The 21,499-nt window shown below is 40.3% G+C and overlaps 1 protein-coding gene across 5 annotated transcripts in view; it reads right to left on the reverse strand.

The window, feature by feature from the left end:
- Positions 1 to 21,499, reverse strand: part of LOC126370347 (GTPase-activating protein skywalker) — a 121,968-nt gene that overhangs the window by 9,743 nt on the left and 90,726 nt on the right. For 2 of the 5 annotated variants that reach the window (XM_050015191.1, XM_050015196.1), the window contains exons 5-9: positions 15,132 to 15,256; positions 6,525 to 6,671; positions 4,051 to 4,235; positions 3,730 to 3,895; positions 2,681 to 2,710 (exon numbers count right to left, since the gene is read on the reverse strand). In XM_050015191.1, the coding sequence (XP_049871148.1) occupies positions 2,681 to 2,710; positions 3,730 to 3,895; positions 4,051 to 4,235; positions 6,525 to 6,671; positions 15,132 to 15,256 (653 nt within the window). Of the gene's footprint in view, positions 1 to 2,151; positions 2,239 to 2,680; positions 2,711 to 3,729; positions 3,896 to 4,050; positions 4,236 to 6,524; positions 6,672 to 15,131; positions 15,257 to 21,499 lie in introns of all 5 variants that reach the window. The other 3 variants (XM_050015193.1, XM_050015201.1, XM_050015207.1) reach the window with 2 other exon arrangements.

The raw sequence follows: 21,499 nt of genomic DNA on the forward strand, positions 1-21,499 counted from the left end.
TCAACTTGGTCAAAGATAATTTATAAAATGCTAACCTAAAAGTAAAAGCCAGTCTAATTAGAAATTTTAATAAAGATTTTTTCTTCAACGAACTGTATTTACATACACATCCAATAGAAAATTTCCGTTTTCACGTTTCGTAAAAAGTATCTCATTTGACCAAGTAGTAAAATGGGCCATTGTAAACTTAATTGATCGGCCATGTTGAATATAGGCGGCCATTTTGAACATATTGTAATATTGTCACCGAGCTAAAAGTGCGTGCCATATTTCATATAATGCTATGCTGTACTTTATTATTTTATCAAAATTAATAATAGGCAGTCTCATTCTAATCGATGAAGAGAACAAGATCGTTGACTGACTGACATTGAAATAGCATAGATTGGGACGATACGAACAGTCAAAAGTTGGCAGAACTACAACATTGACATTCAATCTACAAGATGATTCAAAAACCTTTATTTTTAATTTACTAAACCATCCGTTATTTGTTTCTTAAAAGTATGATCAAGGCAAAGAGAGACATCCCTCCAAGTGCTACAGTCCCGGTTTAGTGGCAGTAAGGTCCCCACTTCACCTTCTGTCTGAGTTCGGAGTTGTGGGTCCGCTGGTCCCTGAACACAGCGTTAGGGAAGGGGAACCACAGCGCGCGGTGCTGCGTCCGCGGGCTCTGCAACACGCTCCGCGCGTCAGTGAGTTAGGAACCATGGGTTGGGGGCCGATTTGTTTGGGAGTACGGGATTTGAACAGATGGAACCAAGGGGAACCACAGCACGCGTTGCTGCGTCCGCAATCTCTGCGAGTCAGTGAGTTTGGAGCCAGTGTTTAGAACAAATTGAGTAGAAGCCCTATGCGTTTGGAACGACTGCAGTTGTGTTTAGAACCATTCGGTTTGAAAGCATAGGTTTTAGGGTTGTTGTGTTGGGTTGGGTTGGGAAGCACAGAATTTAGGGTCATTGTGTTTGAAGACACGGGATTTGAAACCGATAGGTTTGGATTCATCGGGTTTGGTACAACTGTGTTTGGGAATTGGTATTTATTGGGGTTTCAGTCCATTTGTTTTAGTTTTCAACAGGGTTGGATTAAACTAAGAAGCGTATGTCGTTACTCCTGATCTAAGAGATAGAACCGTTTTCTGGGTGTTTTGTAGGAGTTAAACAGATTAGTCTAGGTACTCTAAAAAGCTTTGAACTAAGCAACGCGCTATTTTTGCCTTTTGACAATAAATACCATGGTACTTGACATGCTTTTATATGATAATTTCGAAAGAAAACTGGTGAACCCTGAAAAGGTTTTTGTAATTTCATTTGAACTTTATTGCAAAGTTGTGACGAATGGATTGAGTAGATATTCATAGAATGCTCTGAACTAGAAGGAAAGGTTTACGTCGTCATTTTCTACATATTTCACATCGACAGAATTTTTGTTTAACATGTGCGATCACTGTGAAATATTCGTCCGATTGATCAAAGAGTACAATTCTCGAGAATTTTTAGTGCGGAAGTATTCGTTTAATGTCGCAGGTAATATCACGCATTTCTTTGAATATAACATATTCCTATACTGTTATTTAGGGGCCAGCTTCAGATATATGTAAAAAAAAATATATCTTCGTATAAATAAGAACATAAATTTATAGCAAATGCACACTAAGAGCGCTGTTACATCTTTCAAACACGCGACAGAATTTGTGCCGACGGAGTTTATAAAAATCTACCTTATATTACTGTACCGTGATCATAATTTTAATGGGACTTATTCTGATTGCCAAAAAATCATGGTCTGTGGTCAATCTTTTGACAAACAGCATGTGACATCAAATAATGATCACAGGACAGTAAGGACAGTATCAAGGTATATTTTTCTGAGCCGTAAGTCATGATTGATGAATGATTGAAAGATGTAATATAGCTCTAACAGACTTTACAAAACGGAACATTATAAGAACGCAACATTCAGGTTCCAACAATCATGACAAAAAAAAATCGTTTCCATGCAAATTTCTAGCTTACACTTACCAGGGATCGCAAAATAAAAATTAACGAAGCAATTCCGACGTATTGCTAGACTTGAAATAAAAACACCTAGTGACAAGCGGTGCATCTAACATTGATATCGACAGTTGCGCGACACATATTGTTATCTTACTTCGCTCTGGTCAAGAATCTGCGACTTGATCGCCTGTATAGGGTAAACGCCCATCGATAGGGCGCGCGGGCCCGGCGAATGTGAGCCCTAAAATCGACACACGGTTAGCACTCACACAAGACAGTCGACAACATGCCGGCACATTACTAACTCTCAGATGTTAAATGCTATGTTCAAAAGTTGTTATAATCAAAATTTACAATTGTAGTTTAAAAAAAAAACATGCTTAAAGTTCTTAGTCTATAGATCTTAATTTACAGAAACACTTAAAACATAGAGAATACAGAATGAATCAGACATTGAAAGCCGATGGGATGGTTTCGAGTCTGGGGTGTGTGTCGAGTGAGACATCGAGCGAGAAATGGTCAATCGCTACACGGACCGAACAAAATATAACACGAATGAATCTAATTTACAGAAAATATTCTGTAACGAATTTGGAATTCGTGTGAGTTAGTCGTGTTAATCGCAGTTAAATGATCGGAATGATAAAGAAAAGCCAAAGCCACGCCTATTGTTGGTACGATACCATTTGTTTGCACGTTTCTTCAGACATTCTCTGTGGACAGTAAATCACCGATATACACATATACTGCTGTGCTATTGTGTGTTAGGGTCATCGTGGCGGTTAGAGTATTATAGAACTACCAGCATACAACATTTAAGAAGAGAAGGCTCGATAAATATTAACAGTGGCTCTTATCCCAGTGAACACCTCCTAATTTTATTATAAGCAATACCTGTCATTTTCTTATCTGCCGAAAAAGGAAAGGGAAAGGTACGAATGAATGCATAACCCAAGCGAATCAAATAGGCATTTCGCTGGTACGCAGCCCGTTTGACGTGTGCTGTAAACTTAATTATGTAGGTTTAATAAATCGTTAGAAAGAGAAGTATGACGCCTATGATGATTATGATTGGCTAAAGTAAAAATTTAGAGGGTTGTTTAACATTTCTGCCTAAGATTGACGTGTGTTGCATAACTTTTATGCCTGTCGATTATCCGTCCCTTTCCTTTTCAGCGGATAAGAAAACGGCAGGTATACCTTAAAATAAAATTAGACGGTGTCTGCAGAAATCAGGGCCAATATTGTTTTTACTTTGATTATTCCATCAGTGTTAATCTACTTTGCCAATTTGTTTGCTATTATCCCTAAACATCATACGGTTGATTTAGATGTTGGATTTCCAACTTTAATCTTTAATGAATAAAGAGTGGGACTTAGCGTCCTCTATAAGCCTCTTAATTCTTGTCAAAAAATATTTTAAAAATAGCAATGCCTCCTCTACTTTAGGCCTTTTTAAGTAGGGCTTATGATTTAATTTTAAGCATAATTACATAAATTCAGGGTCTATCAACATTTTCTTACAAATCTTAAGAGGAATTGGCAACATTTTAATGGATTTTTAATCCTGGAGATAGGGTTGTCAACATTTTTTACAGCTTTATTATCTAAAGCATAGGTTGCCAACCTTTTAAAAGCTTTTTGCTCTTAAAGATGGGGTTGTCAACATTTTAATTTCTTTTACTTTTTTAAATAAGTCCGTGGGGTATATGGTCAGTGTATGAGTACCTACCTCTCTAATGGTGAGGGTGTGAGACATCATCTGTATGTTGACCTGGGACTGGCTGGTGGGCAGGTTGTCTGAGCTGCGCGAGCGTACGAGTCGCGACCCCGTGATCACTTGCTTCGACTTCAGCGTCATCTCTGTCTTTATGAACACCCTCGATATGTACTGTGAACTGCGGACAGAAGAGGATGTTCATTTAGCTTTTTTCCAAGTAGAGGAATTTGATGGGGCTATTGCCCAGCAGTGAGATGAAAAAGGAGGAGGAGGTGTATAAATTTTATTTGAAGGGAAGTCTATGCCCAATGGAGGGACGTGTGAGTTTCCCACCTTAAAGCACGTATACTGAAGGCGGTGCGCAGCAGCTTGGTGGGCGAGGCGGGCATGTTCCGGCAGAACTTGTCGATGGCGTGGTCGACGCCGTTCTTGCTAGCCTCCGCGTACCACTCAGAGTTCTGGTTCGACGAGTGCTTGTGGAACAGTATCAGCACTGCCAGTGCCACTCTGTAGAATACCTGGAAAGGCAAACATTTGTATGACGTTAGACAGGTTAGTCGGAATAGAAGAAAGAGGATGGAAAGACCCTAACGCGCATTTTGTATTTTGCATGCTGTCACCGGTTCATCGATATCACATGGTTTCCAAGATTTGTGCCCGGTTAATGGCAATAGGCTCACCCCTATTACAAGTATATCACGGAATAGAAGAAAGAAGATGGGACGGTCCTAACGCACTTTTGTAAAAACCCATGTCGCCGGTTCAAACCGCTCTCTTTTACTACTACAGGAGCAAACAGATAACTACGATAGCTCTACTGCTTCTCAAATTCCACAGCCACTTTACCGACAATGGTGCTAATTCCTGTAAATACCATCTAATTTTATTTTAAGTTATATCTGTCATTTTCTTATCCGCCGAAAAGGAAAGGGACGGGTAATCGACAAGCATAAAATTTATGGAACACACGTCAATTTTAAGCACAAATCTAAACCAACCGTCTAAAAATTTTACATCCATCAATAACCCGACACAGTTAAGTAAACAGCACGTCAAACGGATTACATACCAGCGACGTACCTTTTGATTCGCCCGGGTTATTCATTCATTTACTCATTCTTCCTATAATTAAGAGCTGTGAATCATCCGTCCCTTTCCTTTTCGACGGATATGAAAATGACGGATATAACTTAAAATAAAATTAGGCGGTGTCTGCAGGAATCGGGGCCAATGTATACTTTATGCGACAACCTGCAATTTCATCATTACTTTTCGGAAGACCCTGCATAAAAGTTTTTTTAATAAATAGCTGATTATACTAAAGTTTCTAGCTTTACTGTGATAAGGAGGGATCTCCTTACATGATAGTCGATTTTTGACTTATTATCCTGCAGGTTATAATGTACAAGACGACATTTTAATATAATATCGCGAAGCTCCGTGGGTCGTAAAGTTTGCGGATGAGTCGAGTGCAAAGTTGAAGTTTTTTCGCTCACTTGGCCCTTACTTCTTCTTTCTTCAATTCCGCTGGTTAATATAACGATAGGTAGGTTTGAAATCCTATCAACAGCTACTACAAGTATGCATAGTTGGTGATTCCATCAGTAGTACTGTCATTTTTTTATCCACCGAAAAGGGACGGGTCGTCGACAGGCTAAAAAAAATATGGAAAACACGCCAATTTTTGTAGAAAGATTAAACTGACAGGTATGACATACAGGTATGTATAGACAAAGTAATCAACCACTCGCAAGCGACAAAGTGACAAGAAACAATCATCCCAACCCTTCTTTAGTTACCACAGTCATTCAGTTACAATCTTGTGACTTCTCCTGACTAAGAAGATGAGAGAAGAATGGAACGAGCAGTCAAGCATGCGGATCCATCCAAATCCCCTTAGATATGATACCATTGACCAGCAAGAGACCTTTAGCGGCTCAGGCGCCAGGGTTGAGTTAATCTGAACCACACTACATGAATTCAATTAAGAAAGGAGTTTCACCTTGATTCCCTCGTGGAAGAAGTAGTCAAGCACCCTGATGAAGTGCGGGAGGGGCAGAGTCGCCAGGATCTGCCACCTACTACCGATTGGAGAGGATTCAAAGGAAGTTTACGAGATACCTTGGTTTTAAATTCAAAATTCCAAGGGTTGCCTATCCGGACCGTTGTGCACGATTTCATCTTCTTCCTTTAAAAAGTCGTCGTGACATCGCAGATGTAATCCTCTTGGTCAAGATTGTGAGAGGTCTCGCTGACTCCCCACTTCTCCTATCTAAAGTCGGGCTCAGCGCTCCGGGCAGACTACTTAAACCACGTCCAATTTTTACGATCCCCAGTGCTAGGACTGTTTACAGGAAAAAATCCTTCCTTGTGAGAGCAACTACTACATTCAATCGACTCTGCAGTGATGACAGCATTGATGTATTTAATTCTAGTTTATATACCATCAAAAAACATCTTATATCGAAATTTACCAAAAGCAACTAATTTTATATTGGTAAACTCAGCAGCGAGTATTTAAATTCATTATTTAATTTTGTAAGTAGACCTAACTCTCTTTTGATTTAATTAAGTTCTATATGTGGAAGCTTATAATTGGCCTCATTCTGGCTTATGTTTGTACGTATTTATTTAAGATTCCGTGCTGTTAGCTTTCCTTAAGAAATAAAAAAATAAAAAAAAAAAATAAAATAAAAACAATCTGGCGGCCTTATTGCTAAGCAGCAATTTCTTCCAGGCAACCAGTGGATAGGAAACATTAATCTGGACCACACAACAGAAAGAAGGAAATAAGAAAGGAGTCTCACCTTGATTCCCTCGTGGAAGAAGCAGTCAAGCACCCTGACGAGGTGTGGGAAGGGCAGCGCTGCCAGGATCCACCACTGCCAGTCCGCGTAGATGCGTTCCGGCCCGATGGCGCCTGATAGTCGCGAGAGATGCTGCGCTGCTGACTTCTGCAAACAAGTTACTGGAGTGAGCAAGAGGCAAGTATACCTATCTACTCGGCGTGTATCCACCCAGAGTCACTGTGTATTTTGTTATTTTCTCTTGATCATGACTTTCTAGAGGTGGAGGCCTGGAGTCCTAAAACACAGGGTATCCCAGTTTAGGCTCCAGCCTCTACAAATATTACCATGTATTTTTGTAGAGGAAATGAAGATTTTACTTACTTACTATGTAGGTACCAAATGTAAAAAAAATTAAAAAAAAACTGCGATTTTTTTATTCCCACTTATCTTTTGCAGAAAGCCGTTTAACAGAAATACCCACTACGAGCAACTTGCAACCCCGATTCCGAGTTAAACAGAAATAAAACTCCTAAAATATATAACAAAAGAACAATGACTTAAGGTTCTTTTGATGATGCAACGAAATCACTAAAGCCTTTGAATAACTTATAAACACAGCTCGTTGTAAGAATAGGCTTTATCGATTCCTTTGGTGTCGTTCACCCTAGCCTAGCTATCGATTTGATAATATGCTAGTTCTTTCACCCTTGCCCCTTGATAGGCCGCTCGTGTGGCTTCGGGCACAGCGGATAGCGGGGCGGAAGCGGTGGTGTGAATGGAGACAAACCACTAGTAATAATTATGGATGAGTAGAAATACTCTTTTGTCCGGTCAAGTAGTTAATGTCATTAGCGGCAAATCTACGATAAGTCACGTCAAAATAATAGAAATACTATATTTAGTCACCAGAGGGCAATTTGAAGCCGTGTAGTGATTTAGGTACTGAAGTCCTAATACAAAATAGTTGTGGTTAATTTTGTGATGACAGGTACATGTAGCCTATACACTTTTTTTGTTTCTGTTGTGTCATTGTATGTAAGTTTCATTTTTTTTATGTTATTGAATTGATAATGTGGCGTCCTCTAATAACTTTCCTCCTTTCTAGATGGTCCTATAATGAGCCGGTCCCGGGAATGTTTCCAAAGTGAGAATGTTCCAGTTGTAAAAACTCTTTAATAAGTAAAAGGCTCTGGCTGCTTTTCTTTTTCGAATTGTTCTTTCATAAGAAATCATCAACAGAGTATGCACTCTGATCTTATCTGCCTAAAAGTTAGATTATAAAGCTCTTTTCCTAGATATTCATTTAGTAAGGAGCCAATATTAGAGCTATAATGCTTTAAAGGCAAATAGGCATGGGCGTATTCTTGACGGGGAAACGCTGTATTCATATGCATAATCGCCACCGCTCCCATTCTACCCGCTATCGCCTTTGGTCGTGGCCGCAACCTGTAACTTATTGATGCCTTGGACATCTTGCGAAATTGACAGACGTCACGTTTGCGCAAAGTTATTGATATGTTCGCTGTTATTATGCTTTATGTAACTGCATTCTAGTGATAATATGTGCATGAATATGTGTTTACGTTCTTTAAGCATAAAAAGTTATCGTATAAGGACATTGGCAATGCAGGACGGAAGGGGCAAGTCACAGGGACTGTAACCTGGAGCCTGACAGAGGGCAGCAGTAACTGTCAGTACTTTTCAGAGGCGGAGGACAGGAGTCTTAGTACGGCTTTGAAATAGACTTCTCTGGGCGCCATTCTACTCGCGTCATACAGACTACTGCGGGGCGGAAGGCAAGAGAGAAACCACTGCCCTATTTTTCCCTAAGGAGAGTATTTTACAAATATTGAGAGTTATTGAGGACAGAAGAGGCAAGATGATTGGACACTTAATAAGACACGACGAATTGATTAAAACATTATACAAGGAAAGAGACAAGGGGAAGACCAAGAAAAGCTTACATGGAACAGATTATAGAGAAGGCGAACGTCGTGTCTTATAAGGAAGTGAAGGAATTGGCCTTTGATAGACAAGAATGGAGAATGCTACACCGACAAGAGCGTGGCTCTTAAATTAGTTATGATGATGATGATAAGGACAACAAGAGTATATTTGCGGCCAATAAGCTGTTTAGCTTACAAAATAGTACGTGCTAGCAATCGAAAAAGGTTTAAACATTATTAGGGTTATACAACAGAACATAGCATCGTGCATGTATCTCCGAAGGGGTAGGCGGTGGTACTACCCACCATTGCGAGGCAAGGAGTGGGTGTATATATTTAACTATGCAAGTACATACCACACACCCACTCGTCGCAGTGGTAGGGTTATGCATATAACCTAATTCTTCTTCTTATCGTATGGGTTGTGACGTGGAATACCAACCTAACTACCCTAACCTAGGACCTAACCTAACCTAAAATAGATAGTTATTGGCCCCGATTCTTGCAGACACTTCCTAATTGTATTTTAAGTTACACCCGTCATTTTCTTATTCGCCGAAAAGGAAAGGGACGGGAGATTGACAACTGTTAATTTTGAAATGAACGAACAACGCGGGTGACTTAAGTGAGCATTTCGAGCTACTAACATCCCGAAAGTAAGTTACTATTCATCATCACCAATTTAAGAGCCACGCTCTTGTCGGTGTAGCATATTCATTGGTACTTTTATAGGGAAAATAAAGTTACTATTGCGTGACTTTTAATACGCGGCGAATTGTCACGCTACATCGCGTTGTAGGAGCCTAGTGATGTGCCGTGTTCCCACTTCGGGAATGTTCCCGGCAGTAAAAACACACAAAACTCATGTTAAAAGACCTTTTTTACCTAACATTTAGGCAGACAAGACTAGAGTACCAGAAAGAACAATTTGAAAAAGTTAAGCAGCCAGCAGTGGCGGCCCTGGCAAAATATTTAGGTGGGGCGAAACCTCACAGTGGCACCCCTTAAAATACAGTTTTTTTTTTTCGATTACTTTACGGCCACCCATTAAATGTATGAGTTTTATGTGGCCCCTAAGAAGTCTAATTCACAGAGCAGGTGTGTCTATACCAGTTAGGTACTCCCCTGTAGATCCGGGGCTGCCAGCCAGGGTGGACCCGTCTTGGCCGGTTTTGGCGCCCCCCTAAAACAGCGCCTGGTGCAATCGCACCGCCCTAGGGCCGCCACTGACAGCGTTGTGTGGTGGATTACCAGCCTCATCAACCCTGGTGTCAGGGTTACTATTCAAAGGCCCCCCTGACATGGCTCATATAACGACTACTAACTTACATCAGTAATTAGTAACCGGGGCCAACGGTTTAACGTGCCTTTCGAAGCACGGCAGCCAGAGTTTTTATAACCATTCCCGCTCTAGGAACATTCCTGGAAATGGCACATCCCTGAAGGAGCCATATTGTCGCGTGGAGAATTGTAAAGCTTAAGGTGATTGTGGTTCGAGCCATTATTTATATTGGGTTAATATCTTTAAATACCTAACGACTTTGAATCGAATACCTTGAAGGCCTATTGAACCGAGTTGATAGGTATTTATGATTAAAGAGAAAATTATGACGCCTGATGTAAACTGCAAATCATTGTTATGCGCAATAGCCCGCCATTACATAATCATTAATTAGCTTTTATTGGGTAATCGATGAAATGCGTTTCGGAGGTATGTGACGTAACCTGTATGGTTTTCCCTTCGCGGGTTTGCGGTCTGATAGGAAGTCGCTTCAGTAAAAAGTCGGACCGGACCTGTCAAATATTCAGATTAGGTAAGCGGACTACGTGAACACTAGGGAGATGATGGGAGATTATGGTTAGATAATCGGAGAACGCCCGAATTCTTACATCGTAGCGTAGACCCTCGTGCTCTAAACGGAATTCGACTTTATGAGTTTGAATTCAAGTTTGAAACCAAAAAAAAATCTTCTTCTATCGTGTGGGTTGTGAGGTGGATTACCAACCCCATCAACCCTGGTGTCATACTATTGAGTCGCCAAAGGCCCCTGACATGGCTCATGTAACGACTTCTAACTGACATCTGTAAGTAGTAACCGGGACCAACGGCATAACGTGCCTTCCGAAGCACGGATCATGTTTCTTTCGAAAAATCAGATGTTTAGTCTGTAGTGTCCTAAAATGTAAATAATTTCTATAAAAAAAAAGTTGATACAAGGGAGGCTCGTGCTCAGCAAAGGGGCTTATAATAAGGCTGATTGTTATACATAATTAACGGAGTAAGTACTATTATATAATCTATGTCACCTTGCATTAGACTACATAGCTCTGCTTGTGGTAGGTCGTGGGAGTGACGTCACATAACGTGTTATAAATTGTCTCTACTTACCCCTGTTAACTACACTACACGTCATACCTATATTTGTTTATAGGTGTTATGTAATCTCGATCGATAATGTCGGTAACGGCCTCCGTGGCCCAGTGGTTGAATGTTGGGCTCACGTTCCGGAGGTTCGGGTTATATTCCCAGTGGAGACATATCACAAAAATTACTTTGTGTTCACTAGTTTGGTTAGGACATTACAGGCTGATCACCAGATTCTCCGAAAGTAAGATGATCCGTGATTCGGAAGGCACGTTAAGCCGTTGGTCCAGGTTACTACTTGCAGATGTAAGTAAGTAGTCGTTACTTGAGTCACGTCAGGGGCCTATGGCGGCTCAATAATAATCCTGACACCAGGATGGATGGGGTTGGTAATCCACCTCACAACCCACACGATGGAAGAAGTACTCACACCTTTGACACATGATATCTTTCTTCACACAATCCATCCACACCTTCTTGGGTCGATTTCCACGTTACCAAGAGAAACTGGACACCTGAGCTGTGGTCTTGGCTTTGCTGCTTATGTGTCAATCCGGGATGCCCTCACCCTCAATGTTTCCCGTTATCTAGGAGTCACGATCCTCGGAACGTGACTGACGACATTTTATCTTCAGACGTTAATAATTTCCCTTGATTGGTTCTCGATATTGTTATTGCACGGTACGTTAGGATATATATTGCAGTTAGAGCCTGTAAACATGATAAGTTATTGTCGGTTTGCTGCGCATAAATAAGACATAAAGCAACAGATAAATAAAATAAATTATTTAATGCGCTTGAATGTCATATTGTTTCGTCTTTAGTATGTTGTACTGATATATTTTCTTGTAAGTATTTTTATATTGAAAACCTCGAAAGTGCCTTTTTAAAAACAATCAACACGCAGGCAGAGGTGTAGAGTATATACACCCAGTCCTCGCCAGCTATGTTTAAGTTCGTAAGTAAGACAGTAGTTAAACAAAAACTTTACAAAAAAGGTTATTATAAAGTTAGTGATTATTTAGAAGATATGAATGCATGGGATTAACTGTCTCAGAACTGATACTAGGCAGCTAAATTACTCAATTGTATACCAATATTTTATGTTTCTTTTTTTTAAAGAACGTCTAGGGCCCTGTGCCGAGGTTTTTCTTGCAGCTTCTTTTCCCCGGCTATACAGGTTGTGAGAAGCTGCAGTAGTTTTAGGCGGATGAGACGTTCGTTATGTAAAATTGACGTTTCAAAGTGTAACTATGTTACCTATTGAATAAAGATATTTTTGATTTTTTTTTGAATTTTGAATTCAACATTTAACGAGCCTATTGCCATTAACCGGGCACCAATGGTTTCCATTTGATATCAATTGTCTATTATGACCCAAAAATTAATTCAAATATAAAGTCGAATTCAGTGGTTTAGAGCCAGAGACGGGTTTTGAACCTGTGACACCACGAAGTAAATCATGCGTTTTCCCAATAGGGCTATCACGCCCGTAATCCTTATTTGTCCATTATTTTGGAAAGGTACCCTAGACAACATTTACGACAAGGTAAGACAAGGTAAGTTACGGCCTCTGTGGTCCAGTGGTTGAGCGTTGCACTCACGATCTGAAGACCCCGGGTTCGAAACCCGGTGCGGAGATATCACAAAAATCACTTACTGATCCCTAGTTTGGTTAGGACATTACAGGCTGATCACCTGATTGTTCGAAAGTAAGATGATCCGTGCTACGGAAGACTATTTACTGATGTAAGTGAGTAATCGCTACGTGAGCCATGTCAGGGTTTTTTGGCGGCTCAATCATAACCCTGACACCAGGGTTGATGAGGCTGGTATTCCACCTCACAACCCATACGATAAGAAGACAAAGTAAGGATGATGATTATTTTCATTACGTCTTTACCTAGAGCAGGGAAGTGAGTTTTACAATTCTCGACACCACAATTCGAGTTGCGTGACACCTTGCTAACGTTTTAATGGTCACGCGACTGTTTCCTGAGGACATTAAAATTATTTTCCCTATCGAATCTTGAGCTTTTTGTTTGACTTTGGAACGTGTGGGTGGACTTTAGTTCACTATTTGGTACTTATCAAACTTGTTTCTATTAGTTCTGTAACTCCTTAGCCCTACCAGGTAAGACGAAGCCGATTCTTATTAGATATTAGATTTTATTCTGTCGTACCACGTAAGTAGCCAAGATGGCGATCTCCGATTCGTGACGTCACATGAAGTTCGGCGAGCCGATTGAACGAATGATTTCAGTACTTTTGACAGTTCATCGGTACCGGCTCAGATCATGATCTTCTTAGCGTTAAGTATCCTCAGTGGTTAGTGTCTGTATTTTGTGTCCATTGTGCTCAATAAAGTATTTTATCTATCTATCTATTATATTTGCACGAGGTCCGCTTACCTAACCTGAAGGTCTGACAGGTCCTGTTTTTTACAAAAGCGACTGCCTGTCTGAGTTTCCAACCCGCGAACGGAAAACAGGATTATACATTTCTTGAAAATATGGGTTTCCTAAAGATGCTTTTCTTCACCGCTAAGCACGTGATGATCATTTATGGTCGAACATGAATTCGAAAATAAAATTGAAAATCATCGTTTTAGTCTAAACTAAAACGATGATTTTCAGGCCTAAGCCTGTGCTGGGATTCGAACCTGCGACCCCACAGTGAGAAACAAACATTCTTCCAACAGGGCAACCACAGTTCTTACCTAACAGATAACTCCAAACAAATGACTGATAAAAACATACTACTCTTAAAAATATCGTTAGAAATTGAACTATATTTAAAAACATAATTTCGTTCTTGTTAGTGTTCTGTACAATATAAAAAATAAAAATTGCTACGTCAGGTCTCGTTAGTCGTACAGCTGCAACAGGCATTTTTAAATTAAAAACAAAACGACACTCCCTCTCTGTCACTATCACACAAAAACACAATTTGTCTACAACCTATATCTTTTTGCAGGTACTTGTCTTATTAATATTATTCTTTGAAACGAAAAGGGTTTAAAATAAATAAATAAGTAATTTGAATTCTGAATCAATGTTAAATTCTAAATTTAAATTCAGATACTTACACGATAAATCTAACAGTCGATGAGCATGAAAATTAGCATCCGTTTGTATTCCGAAATGCTATGATTGCCGATGGACATTCAGAAAATAGATGCACTGTAAATTATGTTTTTTACAGATGTAAGTATTATACATTATAATTCAAATTAAAGTATATTTTTTATTTATTTTTTCCAATGCAATAAATCATGCAATGTCTACGTTTACGACTGGTTGCGATTAAACAGACTATGATACTATTTGCGGAAACCGAGCCCGGATGTTATTCTGCTAACTGACGCGCTTTGGGAAAAATCTCTTGCTAACGCTACATTTATAGATTTGGTTTCCGTTAGTTTAAAATAGTTTTTATTGGTTGTCACCGTTTTGTATTTACAAAGTCTTTATTATGTGACTTATTTTAGATTTGCCGCATATCTAAAATAATACTACTTGGCTGGACAATTGGGAGCGCTGAGGACTCTCATCCGGTACAATATTAAGACTACAAGCCTGAGAGTGCCCAGTCAACTGTGAACCTTGAACCAGAGCGTCGTTTGAAAGGATTATATTTTAAAGAATTTATCGACCCTTAGTGGGTCGGAAATCAACGACCACAATAGCAAGATCTGTAACAGGGATCCTGACTCGAAAGTTGGGAGTATAGTAAACAACATAACATAAGCTCACGAATATACCTATCCCAATTGGGGTGGTCAAAGGTACATCCATCGCAAGATGAACAGTCACGAGTACTAATATGTATGCACTTTGAAACCATGTCACATTAACTATTTTGCATATGAAACCGTGAGTCTCATTAAATGTCAAATATGATAGTGCGACAAGGTTCTAAAGTGGGTACATGATATAGCTCATGACTGAACTAAGTACGCACAGCTCACTGAGCATTCTGTCATACCAACGTGATAGGCGATGTATCGCCGTCTAGAATAGTATGTAATATTAATTGTTGTAGCCGATCTGCTCCAGTGGGATTCTTCGGGTACTTTTCAATAAAGATGCTTGTTGTTCTATTTAAAGATGTAATTTTACTAATTAAGATGTTAAAATAACAGAAGAAGTTGAATAAAAAGTTAGATACAAAAAAGATGCGTCCACGTCTCAAGATGAAGATTACAAGTATAAGTTTTATCTGTCAAACTCAAATGACAGCCATCGCGCGCTCGCCGCAAACGGCACGCTCGTTTCATTGAGCGCCAACAATAATAATGAATGCAGTACTTACGGCATGTTTTTTGGCAATCTGCATGACGGTTTTCCAAGTGACCTCGCTGTGCAGCTTAGTCTGTGTGATGAACATCTTCTCCTTCGACGCCACCAAGCTGGCCATGCAGTGGTAGCATTCCTCCTCTGTTGACAAGGAGATAATCACTTTATTACAATACAATACAAAACACTTTATTGCATATGTGTGTATGTCTCGCAATAGACAAACCAGGTAAACATTTGTGGTCTCAATTTTTACGCGGAATGAAAATAATTTAAAAAGTTCGAGGTTATGTTGAAGGGCGCCATCTTGAAAAATCACATCAGAATATGTTTTTTCAAAATGGCGGTTACATGGTTTTGATTATAGCGACGTTATGCACTACTGTACCCGCATTGACGTTTCAAAACCACAGAGCGATGCACGAATATTGTACGCCATTTATTTATGAGTAATTACGACTAGACTGCTTGGGGACGAGAATTAATTACATGTCGGTTGATGCCGTCACTACGTGTTCCAAATACGTAATGTGTTTATGGCTAATTATACTAGGGTTAATTAAAAGCAATTCATTATTCACGCCGTAGTACACAATAATATTTTTTCACGCTTAAACCGTTGAAACGACTTAGATAAAATTTTGGTATAGTGATTGTTTGAAAACTAGGCATAGAATAAAGAATAACACTACCTGCAGAACGGTACTTCTCTGCTCCGCACCAGTTCTAGCGCTTACCTCACTTAATCTAGCAGTGTTAAAATTATTAAACGATTCCATAAATTTTGTCGAAATCGATAAGTTTGTTTTTTCCCTAACATGCGTGGCACGTGATTTAGTTCGGATTTTGACAGACCGACATGTCTTCTTATTTGTCTTGTTTACATATTAGCACCGATCGACATAATTATATCGTCAGAATCAATAAAATGACCGTGACAAAATTTTATCACGTTGTGCCTGTTAGCCCTACTAGTCGTACTTTAGTCTTAAATTGCATGTGAACTGTGTCTCGCTACCGGGTGAGAGCCTTCAGCGCTCCCCATTTGTCCGGCCAAGTAGTTAATGCCATCTGCGGCAAATCTACAATAAGTCACGTCAAAAAAACAAAAAAAAAACAATGTGTCTCGCTCGCGCTTACACGCGTTAGGTAGCACGCGGTAGGAATGAGATTTTTGTACGGAGTGTCCGAGGGGTGACATGGGGAAGAAAATGAGTAGTTTTTATCCCAGAAATCACTCCTAAGCAAGGCTGGCAGAGGTGTATAGCATTTCACTCCTAACCAGAAGGCCTAAGCCGTTGGTCCCGGTTACTACTTACAGATGTAAGTAAGTACATTACATGAGCCACGTCAGGGGCCGTTGGCGGCTCAATAATAAACCTGACACCAGGGTTGACGAGGTTGGTAATTCAACTCACATCCCACACGATAGAAGAAGAAGACCCAAAATCAAGCTCGCTCAATTATAAGAATACCTTTACCATGATGATTCACTTCAGATATTAGACCAGCATTCTTCCACGTGGCCAAGAGTCAAGTCGCCAATATGGCGTAACGACTGTACGCGTCGATAGTTGAATAACCGATAGTTGGAAGGCTGTAGGGTCACGGCCACCCATCCGAATGACCGCGCGATTTGTTTACTGAACTGTGTCAAATTATGTCATTGTAAACTATGCCTGTCACACTTCTACCTCGTGTCGTCAGCATATCGTCGCCTTATATTGAAAACTTTATGGATTCCCGCGCAAACAAATAAAGTATGAATTCAAATTCTGATACACGATAAATCTAATAATTTATGAATTTATTGATGAACAGTGAAATTAGCATTCGTTTGTTTTCGGAAATACCAAAATAAGAGTGAGCGTGTGTAAGGGAGCAAGACGTGTGTGTATAACATAACATAACATAAACAGCCTATATACGTCCCACTGCTGGGCACAGGCCTCCCCTCAATTAACCGGAGGGGGTATGGAGCATACTCCACCACGCTGCTCCAATGCGGGTTGGTGGAGGTGTTTTTACGGCTAATAGCCGGGACCAACGGCTTAACGTGCCCTCCGAAGCACGGAATCATCTTACTTTTTCGGACAATCAGGTGATTCAAGCCTGAAAAGTCCTTACCAAACAAAGGACAGTCTCACAAAGTGATTTCGACCATGTCCCCAACGGGAATCGAACCCGGACCTCCAGATCGTGAGCCTAACGCTCTAACCACTAGACCACGGAGGCTGTCACGCCCCCTATTACATGGGAATTAAACAATTTAAACACAGCTGGCGCGGAGTGGGAATATGTACTATACACCTCTGCGTACCCTTACAGGGATGTAGGCGTGATGCTATGTTATGTCATGTTTACGTATTCACAGAACATGAATAGCCATCTCCTTGTTCTGGATAAAAGCTCACGCGGGGTTGGAGGGTAACGAGAGAGCCGACTCGCTTGCAAAGGAGGCTGCCCTAAAGTCCAAACGCAAGCCGGACTACGATATGTACCCGGTATCATTCGTCAAGCGCTCTATCCGAATGGATACGCTTGACGAGTGGAACCGGAGATACAGCACGGGGCACACAGCGTCCACCACCAAGCTGTTTTTCCCGAGTGCGGTTGGAGCGTACAGGACGATACGCAGGCTGGGCATCACCAAGGAGCTGACCCAGGCTCTAACGGGGCACGGTGGGTTCTCTGAGTATTTGACCCGCTTCAAATGCAAAGACAACCCAGCGTGTGCCTGCGACCCTGACACTGGAGAAACTGTTCCCCACATATTGTTGCACTGTCCTGTTCACGACCGAGACCGTTTTAATCTGGAACAGCTTACAGGTTATAAAATGGAAGTAGGCAATTTAGAACACATAATTAGTGACAAGAAATACTGTGAACCATTTGTCAACTATGTAATAAAAATTGTTAGAATAGTAAACAATAGAAATAGTTAAGGTAAAAAATGACTAAATTGTATAATGATTATACTTTATTAGTCATTACTTAAAACTAGACATAAGAAATTAGACCTAAGAACAAATTGTTAGCATTAAGTCATTGTTTAAATATTTTGTACCACCTGGAAATAATAATAATAATAAAGCTGTGTATAGTTGTTAAAATAAATAAACCCCTGTGTACCGACTTCCTTCCTAATTATAAATCGTAGAATAGGGCCGTAGGAATGACAGAATGAAAGATGATGGATAAAAGTGCGAGAGGCATAAATGCGAGAACTGGTATGATAATAGAGACTCGGAATGAAAGTGTAGCGCAGTGTAGGGCCCTATTGCGGGCAAACTAGATAATATTACATAGAAGCGTAAGATATGTCTGCCTTGATAAGGACCCTGCCTATCCAGTGCGGCAGGGGTACTAGTATAAAGAAAAAAAAAAAAAAAAAAAAAAAAAAAAAAAAAAAAAAAAAAAAAAACGCTCTAACCACTAGACCACGGAGGCTGTGAGGCTAAATTCAAATGAATCTATAGATACGGTCTTACGCCACTGTTCGTATATACCCATATGTCATATGTGATGTTTGTCAGTGATGTGCCGTTCCCGGCAATGTTCCCAAAATGGGAATTATCCGTTGTAAAAACTCTTCTGCTTCTATGCTGTTCTGGGAGCAAATAAAAAACATACAACACGTTCAGCTGCTTGTCTTCCCGGGCATGTCGTAAAAACCGACAGAGGGATTGTGTCCTCTAACATGATGGACTAATGTTATGGGCGATAGGCTGATCCCTTATCACCATAAAGTTCATCATATCCAGCTTACGACATCGTATCAACAGTGGCTGCAAGTTGTCTTTGATTACTTGTGGCTCTGCCCACCCCATTAGGGATTACGGGCGTGAGTTTATGTATGTATGTATGTAAAAACTCTTCAATTGTAAGGACACTGGCTGCTTTTGTTTTTCAAATTGTTCTTTCTTGTACTCTGGTGTTATCTGCCTAAAGATTATGCAATAAAGCTCTTTTTATTACATAAGTTGTGCGTCTTTTAACAGCCTCCGTGGTCTAGTGGTTAGAGCGTTAGGTTCACGATCTGAGGGTCCGGGTTCGATTCACTTTGTGAGACTGTCCTTTGTTTGGTAAGGACTTTTCAGGCTTGAATCACCTGATTGTCCGAAAAAGTAAGATGATTCCGTGCTTCGGAGGGCACGTTAAGCCGTTGGTCTCGGCTATTAGCCGTAAAAACACCTCCACCAACCCGCAGTGGAGCAGCGTGGTGGAGTATGCTCCATATCCCCTCCGGTTGATTGAGGGGAGGCCTGTGCCCAGCAGTGGGACGTATATAGGCTGTTTATTTCATGTCTTTTTACTGCCGGGAACGTTCCCAAAGTGGAACCAGGCACATCACTACTCCCAGCTTGCATCGCACTAATTACGTTTGCGTCGAACGCGTTCAGTTAAATTAACGCCCATTGAATACCGTTTGTGAACGTTGTGGAAATTCCTGCCTATTGGAGGCAGATTTAGAAACTCTGTTTAGGCCTGTGGTATCACACACAATGAACATTGAAGCAATTCATCTAAAAAAAAAAAACAATATTGCTATTTGTTATTTTTTCCGACTGATATTAAAATGCTAAAATTGACATTATTTAAGACAAGATTATATAAATGGCTTAATGAACGTAATTTTTATTCTGTCAGGGAATTTCTGCAGTAATGTAATTTTTAGTTTAAAGAAAAAGTTTAGTGTAAATAAATGTACCTTTGTCTACATATAACATTTGCATGCCAACATTGTTATGGCGAAACATGTATTGTACCTACTTCTAATACCCACTTGTCACCTTATTCACCATGTTTGACGCAAATAAAGTTTCTATTCTATTCTATTCTTGAAATTGTACATAAATGTCAAATTGCAATATCCTTTTTGGATGAATTGACTCTATGTGATCTTTGTCACGCAATGTTATTGTTTTCTTTGTGTGTTCCTTGTCGAAGTTCGGTTTCGCCAGCCACATCAGAGCCCACCACAACAACGTCCCGGGATAGATATGTAGGAGTCGCCGTCGCCGGATACGTTTTGGACGACATGATGATATTCCTTGTGTCTGTTTCATTGTGTACAAATAAATAAATAGCTGGCGAGAAGTTGGTGGGTTAGATATACACTATACATCTCTGCCTACCCTACAGGCGTGACGCTATGTTGTATCACTTATAATTAAGACGTAATTCTCATCAGCGAAACGACAGCAGCACGTAAAATTATCACGTTATCGAATTAACGGAGTTCAGACTAGATTGGCCTTAATTACGTTTGTTACGGAGTTGAAACAGCCACAACCACGTAGCGTGAGAAATTCGCTCATTGCCTGCAATGTGTTAAACGTAAACGTAAAATCATCATCATCATCTCCCTAGCGTTATCTCGTTTTTCACAGGGTCCGTTTACCTATCCTGAAGATTAGACAGGTCCAGTTTTCCACAGAAGCGACTACCTTGCGAAATGACGTAGATTCAAAATGTTACATTGACGTCCAACAAGTTTATCCATTCTTCTGGTTCTGGTGTCAGGGTTATGATTGGTGTTAGGGTTGAGCCGCCAAAGGCCCCTGACATGGCTCATGCAACGATTACTCACTTACATCAGTAAATAGTAACCGGGACCAACGGCTTAACGTGCCTTACGAAACACGGATCGTCTTACTTTCGGACAATCAGGTGATCTGCCTGTAATGTCCTAACCACACTAGGGATCAGAAAGTGATTTTTGTGATATGTCCCCACCGGGATTCGAACCCGGGGCTTCCGGATCGTGAGTCCAACGCTCAACCACTGGACTACAGATGCCGTTAGTTTACCCATGATAAATACGTTGAATAAATGATTGGGTGAACTTTATTTTTTCTTATTCAGTTGAGACAACCTACATTTGTACGTGTACAGTCATGAGCAATATAATGTACCCACTCTAGGACTCTGTCGCACTAACATATTTGACATTTAGTGAGTCTTACAGTTCAATTTGTCAAAAAAGTTAATGTGACATTGTACCAAAGCGTATACATATTAATGCTCGTGACCGTACGTACCAATGTAAGTTAGAAAGGCGTAATGGGTTTTATACCAGCTTTGGCTGAGTAATATCGTTACTAGTCCGGCGGGAGGTCGGGTCGGGTAAGTGTTTCGAATAAATAAATGGAATAGGGGTAAAACTGGGTTTGAGGGCAGGCGCAGATCTAGGGGGAGAGTGGAGGTGTATTTTATAATGGGCGTCTCCTAAAACCCGAGTAAGCGAGGTCTATGCGTTATGTAAATATTGTTATAGTACAACTGAATTCACTCCACTGAATTTTTCTTTGTAATTTAATGAATTCATGTTCGAAACATAGATAATAGGGTAGTTTCCAACTACTCAAATCAGTTACTTTT

The sequence above is a fragment of the Pectinophora gossypiella genome, chromosome 1 (genome assembly GCF_024362695.1).
Source record: "Pectinophora gossypiella chromosome 1, ilPecGoss1.1, whole genome shotgun sequence".
NCBI lineage: Eukaryota > Metazoa > Arthropoda > Insecta > Lepidoptera > Gelechiidae > Pectinophora > Pectinophora gossypiella.